At 39.1% G+C, this 15,883-nt stretch overlaps 1 protein-coding gene across 8 annotated transcripts in view; it reads right to left on the minus strand.

Annotated features, from left to right (window-relative positions):
- Window positions 1-15,883, minus strand: part of utrn (utrophin) — a 430,508-nt gene that overhangs the window by 276,977 nt on the left and 137,648 nt on the right. For all 8 annotated transcript variants that reach the window (XM_061929658.2, XM_061929664.2, XM_061929663.2 and 5 more), the window contains 12 exons: window positions 13,979-14,134; window positions 11,863-12,033; window positions 11,609-11,794; window positions 11,377-11,511; window positions 9,485-9,634; window positions 7,852-8,013; window positions 7,647-7,778; window positions 5,722-5,895; window positions 5,484-5,639; window positions 5,203-5,373; window positions 4,784-4,963; window positions 4,565-4,693 (listed from right to left, as the gene is read on the minus strand). In XM_061929658.2, coding sequence (XP_061785642.2) covers window positions 4,565-4,693; window positions 4,784-4,963; window positions 5,203-5,373; window positions 5,484-5,639; window positions 5,722-5,895; window positions 7,647-7,778; window positions 7,852-8,013; window positions 9,485-9,634; window positions 11,377-11,511; window positions 11,609-11,794; window positions 11,863-12,033; window positions 13,979-14,134 — 1,902 coding nt within the window. The remainder of the gene's footprint in view (window positions 1-4,564; window positions 4,694-4,783; window positions 4,964-5,202; window positions 5,374-5,483; window positions 5,640-5,721; window positions 5,896-7,646; window positions 7,779-7,851; window positions 8,014-9,484; window positions 9,635-11,376; window positions 11,512-11,608; window positions 11,795-11,862; window positions 12,034-13,978; window positions 14,135-15,883) is intronic.

Genomic DNA, 15,883 nt, shown 5'->3' on the forward strand with positions numbered 1-15,883 from the left:
CTGTCTTGGTTGACAAGACTCTGCAGCATCGCGTGGACATCGGGGGCGGTACCACTGGATTGGCAGACCGGGGTGGTGGTTCCTCTCTTTAAGAAGGGGAACCAGAGGGTGTGTTCTAACTATCGTGGGATCACACTCCTCAGCCTTCCCGGTAAGGTCTATTCAGGTGTACTGGAGATGAGGTTACGCCGGATAGTCGAACCTCGGATTCAGGAGGAACAGTGTGGTTTTCGTCCTGGTCGTGGAACTGTGGACCAGCTCTATACTCTCGGCAGGGTCCTTGAGGGTGCATGGAAGTTTGCCCAACCAGTCTACATGTGTTTTGTGGACTTGGAGAAGGCATTCGACCGTGTCCCTCGGTAAGTCCTGTGGGGAGTGCTCAGAGAGTACGGGGTATCGGACTGTCTGATTGTGGCAGTCCGCTCCCTGTATGATCAGTGCAAGAGCTTGGTCCGCATTGCCGGTAGTAAGTCGGACACGTTTCCAGTGAGGGTTGGACTCCGCCAAGGCTGCCCTTTGTCACCGATTCTGTTCATAACTTTTATGGACAGAATTTCTAGGCGCTGCCAAGGCGTTGAGGGGATCTGGTTTGGTGGCTGCAGGATTAGGTCTTTGCTTTTTGCAGATGATGTGGTCCTGATGGCTTCATCTGGCCAGGATCTTCAGCTCTCACTGGATCAGTTCGCAGCTGAGTGTGAAGCGACTGGGATGAGAATCAGCACCTCCAAGTCCGAGTCCATGGTTGGGGAGGAGATCTTGCCCCAAGTGGAGGAGTTCAAGTACCTCGGAGTCTTGTTCACGAGTGAGGGAAGAGTGGATCGTGAGATCGACAAGCGGATCGGTGCGGCGTCTTCAGTAATGCGGACGCTGTATCGATCCGTTGTGGTGAAGAAGGAGCTGAGCCGGAAGGCAAAGCTCTCAATTTACCGGTCGATCTACGTTCCCATCCTCACCTATGGTCATGAGCTTTGGGTTATGACCAAAAGGACAAGATCACGGGTACAAGCGGCCGAAATGAGTTTCCTCCGCCGGGTGGCGGGGCTCTCCCTTAGAGATAGGGTGAGAAGCTCTGCCATCCGGGAGGAGCTCAAAGTAAAGCCGCTGCTCCTCCACATCGAGAGGAGCCAGATGAGGTGGTTCGGGCATCTGGTCAGGATGCCACCCGAAGGCCTCCCTAGGGAGGTGTTTAGGGCACGTCCGACCGGTAGGAGGCCGCGGGGAAGACCCAGGACACGTTGGGAATACTATGTCTCCCGGCTGGCCTGGGAACGCCTCGGGGTCCCACAGGAAGAGCTGGACGAAGTGGCTGGGGAGAGGGAAGTCTGGGCTTCCCTGTTTAGGCTGCTGCCCCCGCGACCCGACCTCGGATAAGCGGAAGAAGATGGATGGATGGATGGTACTTTAAAAAAAAGATCAAAACACGTTTACATATTTTTTTCCAATAAAATAATAAAACAGTAATTTTTCCTCTTCAAATCAAAACTCAAAACTCACTTACTCCAGACTGCTTATTCACTTTAATTTCAGCTATTTCTTTTTTCTTATCTAATGTTTATTGTTGCCCATTTCTTGTACTGTATGTGTCCTTGAGTGCCTAGAAAGGCGTCTTATAAAACAATTGATTATCATAATTATTATTAAAACAATAAAAACAGAATAAATTATCATCTTACTTGGATATCTTTAAACATGTCTTATGCATTGTTAATAATCAGTTTTCTAGCCATTTTAAGATGTAATAAATGGCTATAAGTATCATGTAAACATGAAAACTGATGCCTGCTTGCCAAATAGTGAGCCTAGCTCTAAAGAAGCTAAATCAGGTGTCCAAACTACGGCCCACGGGTCAAAAGCAGCCTGCCAACGTCTTCAATTTGGCCCACGTAATGTCACGAGATTAATACGGAATACTGCATTCATTTTAAAAATACTGACTTTGATGCTAGCATTTTGTCGCTCTCAAGTGGCCGGTGTGGGTAATTTAGATTAATTACCTTTTAATTATGCTCTGAGTAGAACTGTAAGCAGCATTTACCTATATTACCCAATGCAGACAACCTTTCCTAGTCATGGTGCAAAAAAAAAAAATCCAACCAATACAAAATGTCGATGCACACGTAACACAACCTGCTCACTGAACTTTGTGGATATTATAAACTGTCCATGCACCATAAGACATTTTTATTTCACCCATTTAAAACCATTACAAAGCATGATACGAAAAATGCAAAACATTCTCCACACTTATCCATGTTTGGCGCATTTTAGCTGCTTGATATTTCTGATTGATTACAAAACTTTAAGGAGGTCGTCACGTCAAGAAAAGGAAGTAGGAGTCGAACTTTCACATACTCTTAATATCCAACTATATTCATTAGTAATTATATTTTCATTATATAATTTTATGTATATATATATATATATATACATATACATATATATATATATATATATATATATATATATATATATATATATATATTTACACAGTATATACACATACCGTATTTTTCGGACTATAAGTCGCAGTTTTTTTTCATAGTTTGGCCGGGGTTGCGACCTATACTCGGGAGCGACTTATGTGTGAAATTATTAACACATTACCGTAAAATATCAAATAATATTATTTAGCTCATTCACGTAAAAGACTAGACGTATAAGATTTCCTCGGATTTAGCGATTAGGAGTGACAGATTGCTTGGTAAATGTATAGCATGTTCTATATGTTATAGTTATTTGAACGACTCTTACCATAATATGTTATGTTAACATACCAGGCACGTTCTCAGTTGGTTATTTATGCGTCATATAACGTACACTTATTCAGCCTGTTGTTCACTATTCTCTATTTATTTTAAATTGCCTTTCAAATGTCTATTCTTGGTGTTGGGTTTTATCAAATAAATTTCCCCCAAAAATTCGACTTATACTCCAGTGCGACTTATATATGTTTTTTTCCTTCTTTATTATGCATTTTCGGCCGGTGCGACTTATACTCAGGAGCGACTTATACTCCAAAAAATACGGTGTATATATATATATATATATATATATATATATATATATATATATATATATATATATATATATATATATATATAAATATATATATATATATATACACATATATATAAACATATGCATATATACACAGTATATACAGTATATACACACATATATATATATATTAGAGATGCGCGGTTTGCGGGCACAACCGCGAAGTCCGCGGATTATCCGCGGATCGGGCGGATGAAATTAAAAAAAATTAGATTTTATCCGCGGGTCGGGTCGGGTCGGGTGATTGAAATAAAAAAAAATTAGATTTTAAATAGATTCAGGCGGGTGGCAGTTAAACCAATTCGGAAATATATATACATAGTTAAATGTTGTTACCCACATACAAAAAACGAGCAGGCACCTGCAGCATATGCCACAACAGAAGAAAAAAAAAAAAAGAGATGGACACTTTTACGGAGCGGAGAAGGGACGCCTCGCCGGGGTCCGGGACCGAGGCCCCTTCCCCCGAGAGGGCCCCACCGGGAGCCGTAGCTGAGGCGATCCGCGAGAAGGGCCCGACGCAAGTCCAGGGTCACCACCGCGCCCACCGCACCGACACCCCGCCTCGTCCGCCTTCGCCGCGGCCGGCGTCACGCGCAGCAGGTAAGCAGCTTACCTGCCCGCCACCCCCGTGGCCGGGGGCTCGTAACAGGGGTCACTCCGCGCGCTCCGCCCGCGCAGCTTACCTGCCCGCCACCCCTGTTGCCGGGGGCGCGTAACAGGGGTCACTCTGCGCGCAGTGCGCTCACGAAAGGGGTGGGGCTCACCCTGGTTGATATAGACAGCAGCTAGGACGGTGGCCATGGAAGTTGGAACCCGCTAAGGAGTGTGTAACAACCCACCTGCCGAATCAACTAGCCCTGAAAATGGATGGCGCTGGAGCGTCGGGCCCATATACCCGGCCGTCGCCGGCAGCGAGACGCGCTTGGAGGTGCGCTCAGCGCGGCTCCCATATGATTGCGCACTGGTGTGCGTCTGGGTCGTGACAGCGTGGCACGCGAATGTCTGTGCTGCATTGGATCAGTCTCCTTTCTTTAACCGGCAAAAGCTTTATAACCTCACTAATGCCTTGCATCGTCTATATTAGATATATAACAACGGGCGGGTGCGGGCGGATGCGGTTCTGATCAAATGTTAGATCGGGTGGATTGCGGATGGTTGACGACTTTCTGATGCGGTTGCGGATGAAATAATTGCCTATCCGCGCATCTCTAATATATATATATAAACACATGTATATACTGTATATAAATATATGTATATATACACAGTATATATATATATATATATATATATATATATATATATATATATATATATACACACACACACACACACACACGCAGACACACACACAGTTACTACATTCAGTCTGCTTTCGGCCCTCGACCAATTTTTTTTAGCTTGATGCGGCCCACAAGTCAAAGAGTGGACACCCCTGCTGTAAATAGTATGAGTGTTGGATGACCTGTATTTATCTATACTTTAAATAGATATGATAGATTACCTTGACCACTTTTTCCCGCTCTGGTGGCTCAACTCGCTCTGCCTCATCCAGGTGGATCTGAGTCTGGTAGAGCCAAGTGCTGATATGAGCCAGGTTCTCGTCAAATATTTCAACCTCGTTCTGGTGACTCTGTGCCCAAAAGAAAATAAAAAACAATTCAGCATTCCAACCTATCCACCTCTACAATAGTCAGTGCTCATATTTATTGCCTGCACCCACCAGCACAGCACTGAGCCAGTCTTCGATCAATGTGTGCACTTGGCCCAATGACTCATTGAGGCCAGAGACTTTTTCCTCCAGCTGCACCTCGCTGCCCTCCACTAGAGTCTGCAGGCCAGCACTGGTCTCCATCAGGCTGGACAGATCCTGCTGACGACGCTCCGACTCCTTTAAAAGGCCCTGGTGGCACCAGAGCATGACATACTTTACTACCTCAAGTATATGTACATTGAAGAACTGCAGACAGAGTTAATTTCGTTAAATAACCTCATTAATAGAAAGACATCTCAGTTTGATCAAGAAGGAAGGGCGAGTAATTGTCAGCAATATTGTAATGTCTTATTGTGCACTCTGCTGGCCAACAGCAGAAATACATGTAAACAAGATGTGAGTGGAAAGCAATGCTCGAGAGAACTCACATTAGCCCAGCCGACCTCTGCATCAATATCTGCTGGCATGTCCCCACTGCTGTTCTTCTGTTGGAGCTGAGCCTCGCTAATAGTTAGCCACTCCTGTAGGGCGGCGCTCTCTTTGCAGAACTTCTGAGACAACGACAGGGTTTTCTCCAGGTCCTGCTTGCCCTCTGTAACCTAAAGAAGAAATGCTGTGTCATTACATGGCCTCCCACTTGACGGCTTTTAGCGTTGTTGTAGAATATATAACATTACATTTACGTGTAAAAATCGTTCGATACAGTTACCTGAGCCCCCAGGTCATTGTAAAGTAGTTTGAGAGCTGTCAGCTGTTCGTCCATGGCCTTGGGGTTCTCCGTCTGCTGTTTCTGCACTATCTGACGACCTGTTTTTATTACCGTCTCCACCTCTAGCTTCACCTCACTTAGCAACTTGTAGAGTTTCTGCAAATTAAAGAAGAAATGTAAAAATAAATCAGTCTCTATCGGCTCACTTCTCTATGAATGAATATTATTTCAGTCTCACCATGCAGCCATTCAGGTGGGCCTGGATTGTCTGCGGCTCTAAATCCCTGACATCCAGAATGCTCAGCTCCGCCTTTGCGCCATCTAGAATCCTCTTACAGTCCAGCATGCGCTGCTCAAAGTTAGCAGGCTTCTGGAAAAGCTGGTACTTGGTGGAAATCTCCCTCAGTTTTCTCTGCAGCCGAGAACACAAACAACAATTAAAAACAATAAACATACCGGTATGTAAGAACACTTTCACAACAATGTCACTTTCATATATACTGTAAATGCAAACAACATTTCTATTCAATTAACACAATTCTCTTATATTTACTGGGTACATGGTCTATAAAAAGCAAATCTCTTACTAGCATTGGCTTTATCTGCTGTGGCTGTAGGCAACCTCCTGGTGTGTTTTTTACACTACAATATGGCAGTAGCTGCCTTTTGAAGTGACATGAGTGGTAACACATGCAGCAGCTTTATTTACCTCTGCATGTGGTTTAAAATATTGGTTTCCATATTCATGTATCAGCATTGTTAATGCTGACAAAGCAATTAGCTCCCTACCGCTGATGCAAAATTGGTTCTGTTGTGCAATATACTTGTTAATAAATAACTATGTGGTCAAAAAGGTTATTTTCCACTTTCTCATGCGCTACAAATCATTGTTAAAGCTAAAACGTTTAAAAATAATAAAACAAATAAAATAGAATTTAAAAAATTTAATAAAACTTTATTAATATAATATAATATACTAGATGAGGAAATTCCTGAAGGAATTGCGTGTGAATGCTCCACTGCTGAAGTTGAACGAAATTCCTGGAATTTTTTTAGAATTGTTGAAGTAGAGCACACAATTCCTGAACAGGCTGGATATTTTGAAGTTGGAACAGTTTGAATCAGATGAAAAATGTGGGAATTGTGGAACTTTGAAGAATGTCCCATTGATTTAAATGGGAATTTCCAAAAAATGTGTAAATTTCGGGAAAAGCGGGAATTGTTTTTTAAAATGGTGAAAAACTTGAATGGTCTGAATGAGTTTAAATGGTTGGTGTTGACATTTTTCAAATCGGTGGAGAAATGTTGAAGTAGCAACATGTTGAATTATGAAATGGTATTACGGAATTCCTAGAATTTCGAGAAAAACGAGAATTTTTCCAGTTCAAAAAACAATTTCGTTTTTTGTACTAATTAAGAGGAATGTTTTGACGCTTGAACGGTTGAAGTGGGCTGAAAAATGTGGGAGGAGTAGTCGCCAGAAAAAGGGTGGAAATAGGGCCTTGGAAAAACAGGAATCCTGGAAAATCTTGGAATTTTTTTGAACTTGGAAAAATTATAGTTTGAATTTCCCGAATGGTGGAATGTGTTGAAGGTGGACTGGTTCGAATAGGTTGAAACATTTGGAAATGGTGGAAGTTTGAAAAATGGACAATTCATTTTGAATGGGAAAAATGTCCCGGAAAACCTGCAATTCTGGGAAACCTGGGAATTTTTGGAATTTGTTAAGGGAAAGATTCCCGAATAGGCTGAACAGTTTGAAGTTGGAACGGTTTGAATCGGATGAAAAATGTGGAAGGTAGAGCGCGCCAAAATCTGAAGAAGAAGAAAAAGTTGTTGAATAATAAATAGATGAATTTTGGTGTAGAAAACCATATGTGTGAATGCTCCAAAGCATTCACACATATATAGTTTTCACATTTCGGAAATAAAGTTTTTCTGTGAATTAAGGTCTTCTCTTTTGTGCCGTTTAGGCTATAATTACAGCTTTTATGCGTTTACAAAGTGATTATTAATTTAATAATTAATCTACTTCTAAACAACTTACAAACCTCTTCATAAGGCTACGCTTATCATAGAGGGGTGCATCTGTGAAAAAGTTGTGAAAAGAGGAGCGATCACATTCTCCAGTTCCTAGTAGTCTCCAGAGGGGGTCAGTGTTACCTGAAGCTGCTCCAGCATGGTGCCTCCTTTGGCAGCCTTGCCATCAGCTGCTGGCGGAGGCAAGTTGGCAACGTTCCCCCGCCGCATCTCCTCCACCGTGACTTCGTGGGTGGCGATTTCCGCCCCTATAGTCTGAAGCACGATAAATTGAACACACGTCTCGTCTGTAGCGGCACGGGGCATGGCAGTTGTGTTTCAGCATTACCTGTGCCTCCTGTGGAAGCTGGAAGGCGTCGAGGCGGTCAGTCAGGTAGGAGGTAAGTGTGTGGTCCAGCTGACAGAGAGACTCTTGGAGGGCTTGAAGAGCTTGGTCGTTCTCCTTTAACGTCTGCTGCTGCTGCTCCAGGCCCATCTGCTTCTTAACAGCCTGCACATGGAGAATTCACAGCCAAATTGTGACTCCGTGCAAGTACCGTATTTTCCGGATTATAAACCGCACTTAATATCCTTTTTTTCCCTCAAAACTCGACAGTGCGCCTTATTACCCGGTTCGCCTAATGTACAGAATAATTCTGGTTTTGCTTCCCGACCTCGAAGCAATTTTATTTGGTACATGGTGTAATGATAATTGTGACTAGTAGATGGCAGTCAAACATGAGAGATACGTGGAGACTGCACTATGATGGCAATATGACTCAAATAAACAACACCAACATTTTATATGTTCCATTGAAAATATATAACATTACACACGGCGCTCAAAAATCTATCAAAATGTTTTAGTACGACTTTGGTCAGCTATGAAGCCGCACCGCTTGATGGATTGTCGGCGCATTAAACATATGAGTATTATTATGGTGTGTGTATAAGGCAAGACATTATCTGGCGATTTGTTTCGCAATATTATGCAAAAGCAACTTTTTTACCTTCTGATACCTGCTGATCTGTATTTGGGATCTGCATAAAACCTGAAAAATTGCGCGAGTCCGCTTTTGTAGTCCGTGCTGACACCGGAGTCGATAAGCTTATTCTTTTTCTCTATCGTCTTGTTATGGGACATTCATCCTCCGCTGTTGACATTTCTAATATAAAGTCGTGTAAATTTCTTACTTATATCTGTCAGTAAACTCGCCATGAAAGCGCTAACACATACTGGTGTAGTGAGTTTACATAATTCATCCATTATATTAAAGAGTTCCGGTCGGACGGTTTTTCACGGGATACATTTCCGACCTTGTTGTTTCCGGGATGAGGAGATGCTGCTCCGTTATTGATTTAAGTAAAGTCTGAATGTCATTAAAACAGTTAGTTCCATCTTTTGACACTTTTTCGACTCCCGTCCTTGCACGCTACACCGCTACAAAAAAGATGACGGGGAGAAGAGGCTGTCGAAGGTGAGCCCCATAAATAAGACCACCCACAAAATGGTGCATCCTCAAGCGACTGTCAGAAAGCGGCTTGAAGATGATCTGTAAAACATAATCTATGCAACATTTTGACCAAAGACCCACCGTTACATGTTATGTAGACCACAAGGAAGTGTTTTACATTTAGAAAAAAATATATTATAATATGACTCCTTTAATGCGCCCTATAATCATCCAGTGCGCCTTATATATGAAAAAGGATAGAAAATAGACCATTCATCGGCAGTGCGCCTCATAATCCGGTGCGCCCTATGGTCTGGAAAATACAGTAATAGAAACAACCTCAAATTAAATAACTTCAATTAATAGGAATAATCCTGCCGACTGGACAATTCTGTTGCAGCCAAAGAAGCAAACAATAAGAAATAACTGTCAGTAAAATATACTCTTAAATGATTCTAATGTTCAAAATGGAGCATTAGAATCTTTGTAAGGTCTGAAATATTGGTATCATTACTCCAAAGTCCTCACCTGTTTGTTGAGTTGATCGTAGCGGGAATTGAAGGCCTCGAGTTTTTCGCTAATGAGCTCGTCCAGGATACCGCCGTCTATCAGCGTCTGACCCAGCTCTCTGATTTGTGTCCGGTTCTCCCCCGGGTGGCGGAGCGCGCTCTCCAGAGACTGGCAAGTGATTGGACAAGCAGTCAGTAAGGGAGACTTACACTATAACAAAACAATATAATCCTGAATACAAATGGACGTGTGAGAGAGAAACACGATAACGCAGGAAGAGATTGGAGAGAAGTGAGCTGGATGAGTGAAGGCATCATCATTTATGTGAGGTCATTCACTAGGCTTTTCCATGCCGGAGGTCATGGATAGAAAGAAAGTGATACCCAGAATGGACAGAAGGGGCTGAGAGCAAGAAGCAGTGAGGAAGAAAAAGAAAGGGCAAATAGTGTTTTAAAGGGTCTTTGCAATCTTTTATAACAATGCAGCATTCCAGAAGTAGCAGGAGTGTGATTTTAAATGGCTCTGACAGTGATGCTGTAGGCAGGATACAGATATAGCAACCAGCTAGACAAGCCGTCTGGAAGCAATAAAAGTAGACCATGAGGACAAAAGTACTTGGGGTAGTCCTGAATTTTCATTGACCAATTGTGTGCTATCAACTTGAAACTGTGTATCTTCTATTTGCTCTTCATGTAAGTGGAAAGACTATACAGTATGTCTTAATAGCTCTGTCCATATAGTGTGCTATGACAGGTTAAATACTGTCTATGTTGGACTAAGCAAAGGTAAGAATATATCCAACTGTATTTGAAAATCAGATGCCACACATTTAAGTTAACATTTTAGTTAACCATTACTATTTTCTCACCGGTGTACTCTATTTTCTATAATTCTTGTATTTTGAAAATTCTAATTGAATTGGCATCGCTTTATTTAAGTTATAATAATACTATGGATACATTTATGATCTATCATTGATTTTTCAATAGTAAATTATGTATAATTTTATTCACCATTAGTGTTGTTATATAATATCACAGTTATATAATACAGTTATTATATAAATTACTTATTATTATGAATATTTTTAACAACACTGGTTTCTATTATTACTAATTATAATATATAATTTACTATTTAATATTAAATAATAGATCATTAATTTATCAATAATAATACTACTTATTTTATTTAATTGAAGCTATGCTAATTTAATTATTAATAATACTAAGCGCAAATAATATTGTTAGTAATAATTATAATAAATAATTTACTATTTAATAACCAATAATAGATCATTTATTTATTCATAATAATATAACTTGTTTATTTAATTATAGCTAATTTAACCGGAATTTTAAATAGTTAATTATTCATTATTATTAATACTACTTAATCATATTGTTAATAATAATAAATACATAATTTACTATTTAGTAATCAATAATTGATCATTCATTTCTTCATAATGACATGATAATTTTCCATTTGATTGAAGCTATACTAAGCTAATGTTAATTTTAAATAGTAAATTATTATTATTCATTGTATGCAACAATCATATTGCTAATAATTTTAATAGGTCATTTACTATTTAAATTAAATAAGTAATTAGTCTATAATTTATTATTTTACTTTTTAGTCATCATTATTATTATAATCATTATTATCATTACTATTATCATCATCACCATTATTATTATTAGAATATTAATAGTAGTAAGATTATTATTAGTAGTAGTAGTAGTAGTCATATTATTAACAGTGTTAGTAGCAGTAGTATTAGTATTAGTTGTTAGTAGTAGTAGCAGTAGTAGTGGTAGTAGTAGTAGTAGTAATGGTATTAGTATAATTATTAGTCGTATTAGTAGTAGTAGTAAATATCTATTGTGTACAAAGTATGTTTGTACCTCCAGAGCTTCATTAACAGCCTCTGTGCTTTCTGGTAGATTCTCAATAGCTTTGACCTTCTCCTCTAAAGTGTTGAGCCAACTCTGTTCCATGTCCAAGTACTGGAGAAGCTCCATCCAACAGGACCAAATCTCCTGAAAAACACACACAACACATTTAAAGACTACTGAAGCAAAGAACAGCGGCTAAAGTAAGTCATATGTTGACCTATACCACACACACACTTATTACCTCCAGGGTGTGACATTTGCTCTTAAAGCGGTCACAGAGCTTGTGATAGTTAGCCAAAACGCCCTCAAGTTGTGTTGTCAGCCCGCTGCCTCCATCGGATGGTGGCGTTTTGGACACCAACATATTGATGCTGTCCTTCAGTATCTTTACTTTCACTTCTTTCTGTAGCACATCCTCTTGACCCCTCTGAAAGGGAACCAGACCAGGATTAGATGTCCTTATTGAGGTTAAAAAGGTGCTAATAATATCTCCACCTTCATTTCTTCCAGCGCTGACTCAAGCTCCTCTGGGCTCTTGTACTCAAAGTCTCTCATCAGAAACTCCTCATCCACTTGAGCCATCCATTCCTGCATCTCTGCCAAGTCTTTCTTTAGGTTCACCTGCTTCTCTTGACTCTCTGACAAACGCTTCTGGCGGCTCAGCAGCTGGACACAGGAGTTATTCCTTCATAAACAACAGCCTAACCATGCAACTAGCTATTGATGTCCTACTTTGCAAACATATTTTAATGGTTACTTCTACAACCCAAGGGAAAAAATGATGGAATCACCAGACTTACAGGATGTTCATTCAGTTGTTAAATTTTGTACAAAAAAAGTATAAAATAGACATGACACAAAACTATAGACATTTTAAATGGCAACGTTCTGGTTTTATGAAACAGTTAAATAGATCAAGAATATACACTGTGGTAGTCACTGACATTAAAAATTAAGCACTCGATTCTGAGATAAAAAAAAAAAAAGGATCACCCTATAAATGTTTATTTCCAAAGTGAATTGACATAAATCATGAATCCAACATGAGAGACGCCAATTGAAACACAAGAGACAATTATAAAAAAAATTTCAAGAAGGTAAATCATCACACAATGTTGCAAAATATGTTGATTGTCACACTATGTGACAAAATCTGGACCAAGTACAAACAACATGGGAAAGTTGTAAAAGGCAAGAATACTGGTAGACCAAGTAAAATATCAAAGCATCCAGACAGAAACTTAAAGCAATATGTCTTGGAAACAGCCACTGTTTAATGCCAGTTAGCTGGCGCTAACTGGCATTAAACACGTTCCACTTCTGTTGTCATCACCCTTTTGTCACTCTGCTTGATCTTAAAATGAAACTGTCACCAACACTAAGTATTTTCTTAAATCTATGTTAGTGTTTCTTAAAGACAGAAATCAGCTTGTTGAAATGACTGTAGTTTTGTGTCCTGTCTGTTATTTGCTTTTTTTTCTACAAAATCAAACAACTAAATGAACATCCTCCAAGACAAGTGATTCCATAATTATTGTCAGGGGTTGTAGTCTAATAGTTAAAGTCAGACCCCTGGAAAGTAATCATTATATTTCCATTACAGTGGTACCTCAACTCACAACCACGACCAAAAAACACTCATATCTTAAATCAGTCAAGTCCATTGAAATTAATTTAAATACATTTAATCCGTGTTTGGCCCTCACAAAACGCCACAATTTCAACATGTAAAATGCCTTTCAAAAGAAAACCAAACTTTTAAATAGGAAATGCTGTTTAAAAAACATAAGAATAGCATACACTACAAACAGCTACAGCAGTTTTATGAGATTATTTGATATTGTTCAGCATTTACTTTACAGAAAAGACTTTGACAACTCCTACGGGCTGCTTCTCTGTCGTTTAACAATAGGAACTAGGAAATCACTGTTTATGTTCTACATGGATCTTCTTGAGTGACAGACCTGAGACCAAGCGATATACATGTGTACCAAATGTAATGCTAAACCGTCCACTTTGTTTGATCATAAATTAAAACACGGCAAACACAGCATCTGTAGCTTCTTAATATTTTAATGGATAAATGTTTTTGGCTGCATGCCGTGGAGGATGGATGCGGCTTGTGTGATGCAGACTGACGCTGCAGTCGGGCTGACTCGCTAGGTAGGCTGCTAGCAGGTAGTACATATTTTTAATGGTTTGGACGTTCGTTTCGTCTCTTTTTCACTAACTTTCTCAGTTCTGATGGTCGAAGGGCAGGATTGTGTCGATCTCTGGGCGTCAAATGTCTAATCAAAACTTCTGTTTCTTGTGTAAACAAAGCAGGAACCGCAACGTTTAACAATATATTTACTCCTTATTGCTCAAACAATGTTGCAATTATTTATTCAACCGTCGATGGAAATCTTAGTAACTCCAATTAAGCTCACAATTTAAAGGATAAGCATTACTAGTGAGTTAAGGTACACATAAATTGAGGTACTACTGAATTTCAAATTCCATAAAATAACAGCATCCTGGAATGAAGTGTGTTCCAAGTATCCATGTTATTTCTGATGTGCTATTAAGAAACGTAATGATGCCAATTGAAGTGCATGATAAAAATATTTACCTGTTTCAAAAGCGTGTCAAATCGACTTCGCAAATCTGCCGCCAGATCCTGCCCCCACTTGGCTAATCCTGGTACTGCAGCCGCCTGAACAGCGTTTACGTTCTCGTCCATCTGCTTCAACGAACTCTCCATTAACTCCCTCTCATTCACATGCTCCTGTATTGAAAGAGAAAAGAAAATACCCTCAGAAAAGAATCAAGTCAGAGAACTGCACTACAAGTGGTTTTACGATGGTATGTTTCGCGTTAAGGCGTTTTGTCACATTTCATGGTTATGTACGCACTCTCTATACATTTTTACCTACTGTACAAAAAGACAAGGAGAACTTGTAAGTTACGTGCGCACAGCAGAATAATACGTAGTCACTACAATGAGGAGAGATCTTACTTTTGCTTTTTTAGTAGAGCTGTTAATTTTTTTAATCAAAGTAATCACATTTTTGAATGTGAATTAATTATGATTAATCACAAATATTAATCGGTTGCATGATTTAAATTACCTTTAAAAAAAAGTCCAATATTAGGACACAAATGCAATTTTATTGTCAGAATGTCATGCAAGAAAATTCTTTTAAATTTTACCTGAATGCACTACATTTATTTGCTCTAAACTTGGTAAAAGTTGTATCTAAATGATTATGTCTAATGTACATTATTAATGTCATATTTTTTGTAATTTAATCACATGAGATAACTTCCCTATTTTTAGTTAACATTTTTGCCATTCATTGTGTCACGTGAGCGAGAGAAGGAATCTTTTGACGTGTCAAAGAAATGGAAAGCGAGGATATATTAGACATTTAAATAAACATTGGCGGTGTAGCCGGTCTAAGATACTCAAACGCTGTGACCATCATCAAGGATAGATAATCCCCCGTCTCTTCCTCCCCCTTAGTAATGCCCCTTCCATTGGGCAAGAGGAGGCATGGGCACCAAAACCTGATTCCCTAATGGCACCACTGCCGATCTACACAGTAGTAACTGGACTGAAATACAAAGGAGCAATCAGTGCCTTATTCCGGTGCTAAGTGAATGGAGACTCATCCACCTACATCTAATGCTCGTCAGTGAAATTGTGCAAATAATATTCTTGTAAATAATGAGCACACAGAGTATTACTCTTTTTAAACTTTATTGCTGAAATTAACACGCAAACATATACATATATATATATATATAAATATATATATATATATATATATATATATATATATATATATATATATATATATATATATATATACATATACGGATACCGTATTTTCTGCACTATAAGGCGCACCGGATTATAAGGCGCACCTTCAATGAATGGCATGTTTTAAAAATGTGTTCATATATAAGGCGCACCGCATTATAAGGCGCAAAGAATAGACGCTACAGTAGAGGTTGGGGTTACGTTATGCAACCCGTAGTTGCGAAACTCGTTGTGGCTCAATATTGCTCCATATATAAGGCGCACCGGATTATAAAGCGCACTGTCAGCTTTTGAGAAAATTGGAGATTTTTAGGTGCGCCTTATAGTGCGGAAAATACGGTGTGTGTGTGTGTGTGTATATATATATATATATATATATATATATATATACATATATATATATATATATGGGTGTATATATATACATATATATATATATATATATATATATATATATATATACAAACCCCGTTTCCATATGAGTTGGGAAATTGTGTTAGATGTAAATATAAACGGAAAACAATGATTTGCAAATCATTTTCAACCAATATTCAGTTGAATATGCTACAAAGACAACATATTTGATGTTCAAACTGAAAACCTTTTTTTTTTTTGCAAATAATCATTAACTTTAGAATTTGATGCCAGCAACACGTGACAAAGAAGTTGGGAAAGGTGGCAATAAATACTGATAAAGTTGAGGAATGCTCA

This window comes from Nerophis lumbriciformis, linkage group LG34 (assembly GCF_033978685.3).
Source record: "Nerophis lumbriciformis linkage group LG34, RoL_Nlum_v2.1, whole genome shotgun sequence".
NCBI classification, from domain to species: domain Eukaryota; kingdom Metazoa; phylum Chordata; class Actinopteri; order Syngnathiformes; family Syngnathidae; genus Nerophis; species Nerophis lumbriciformis.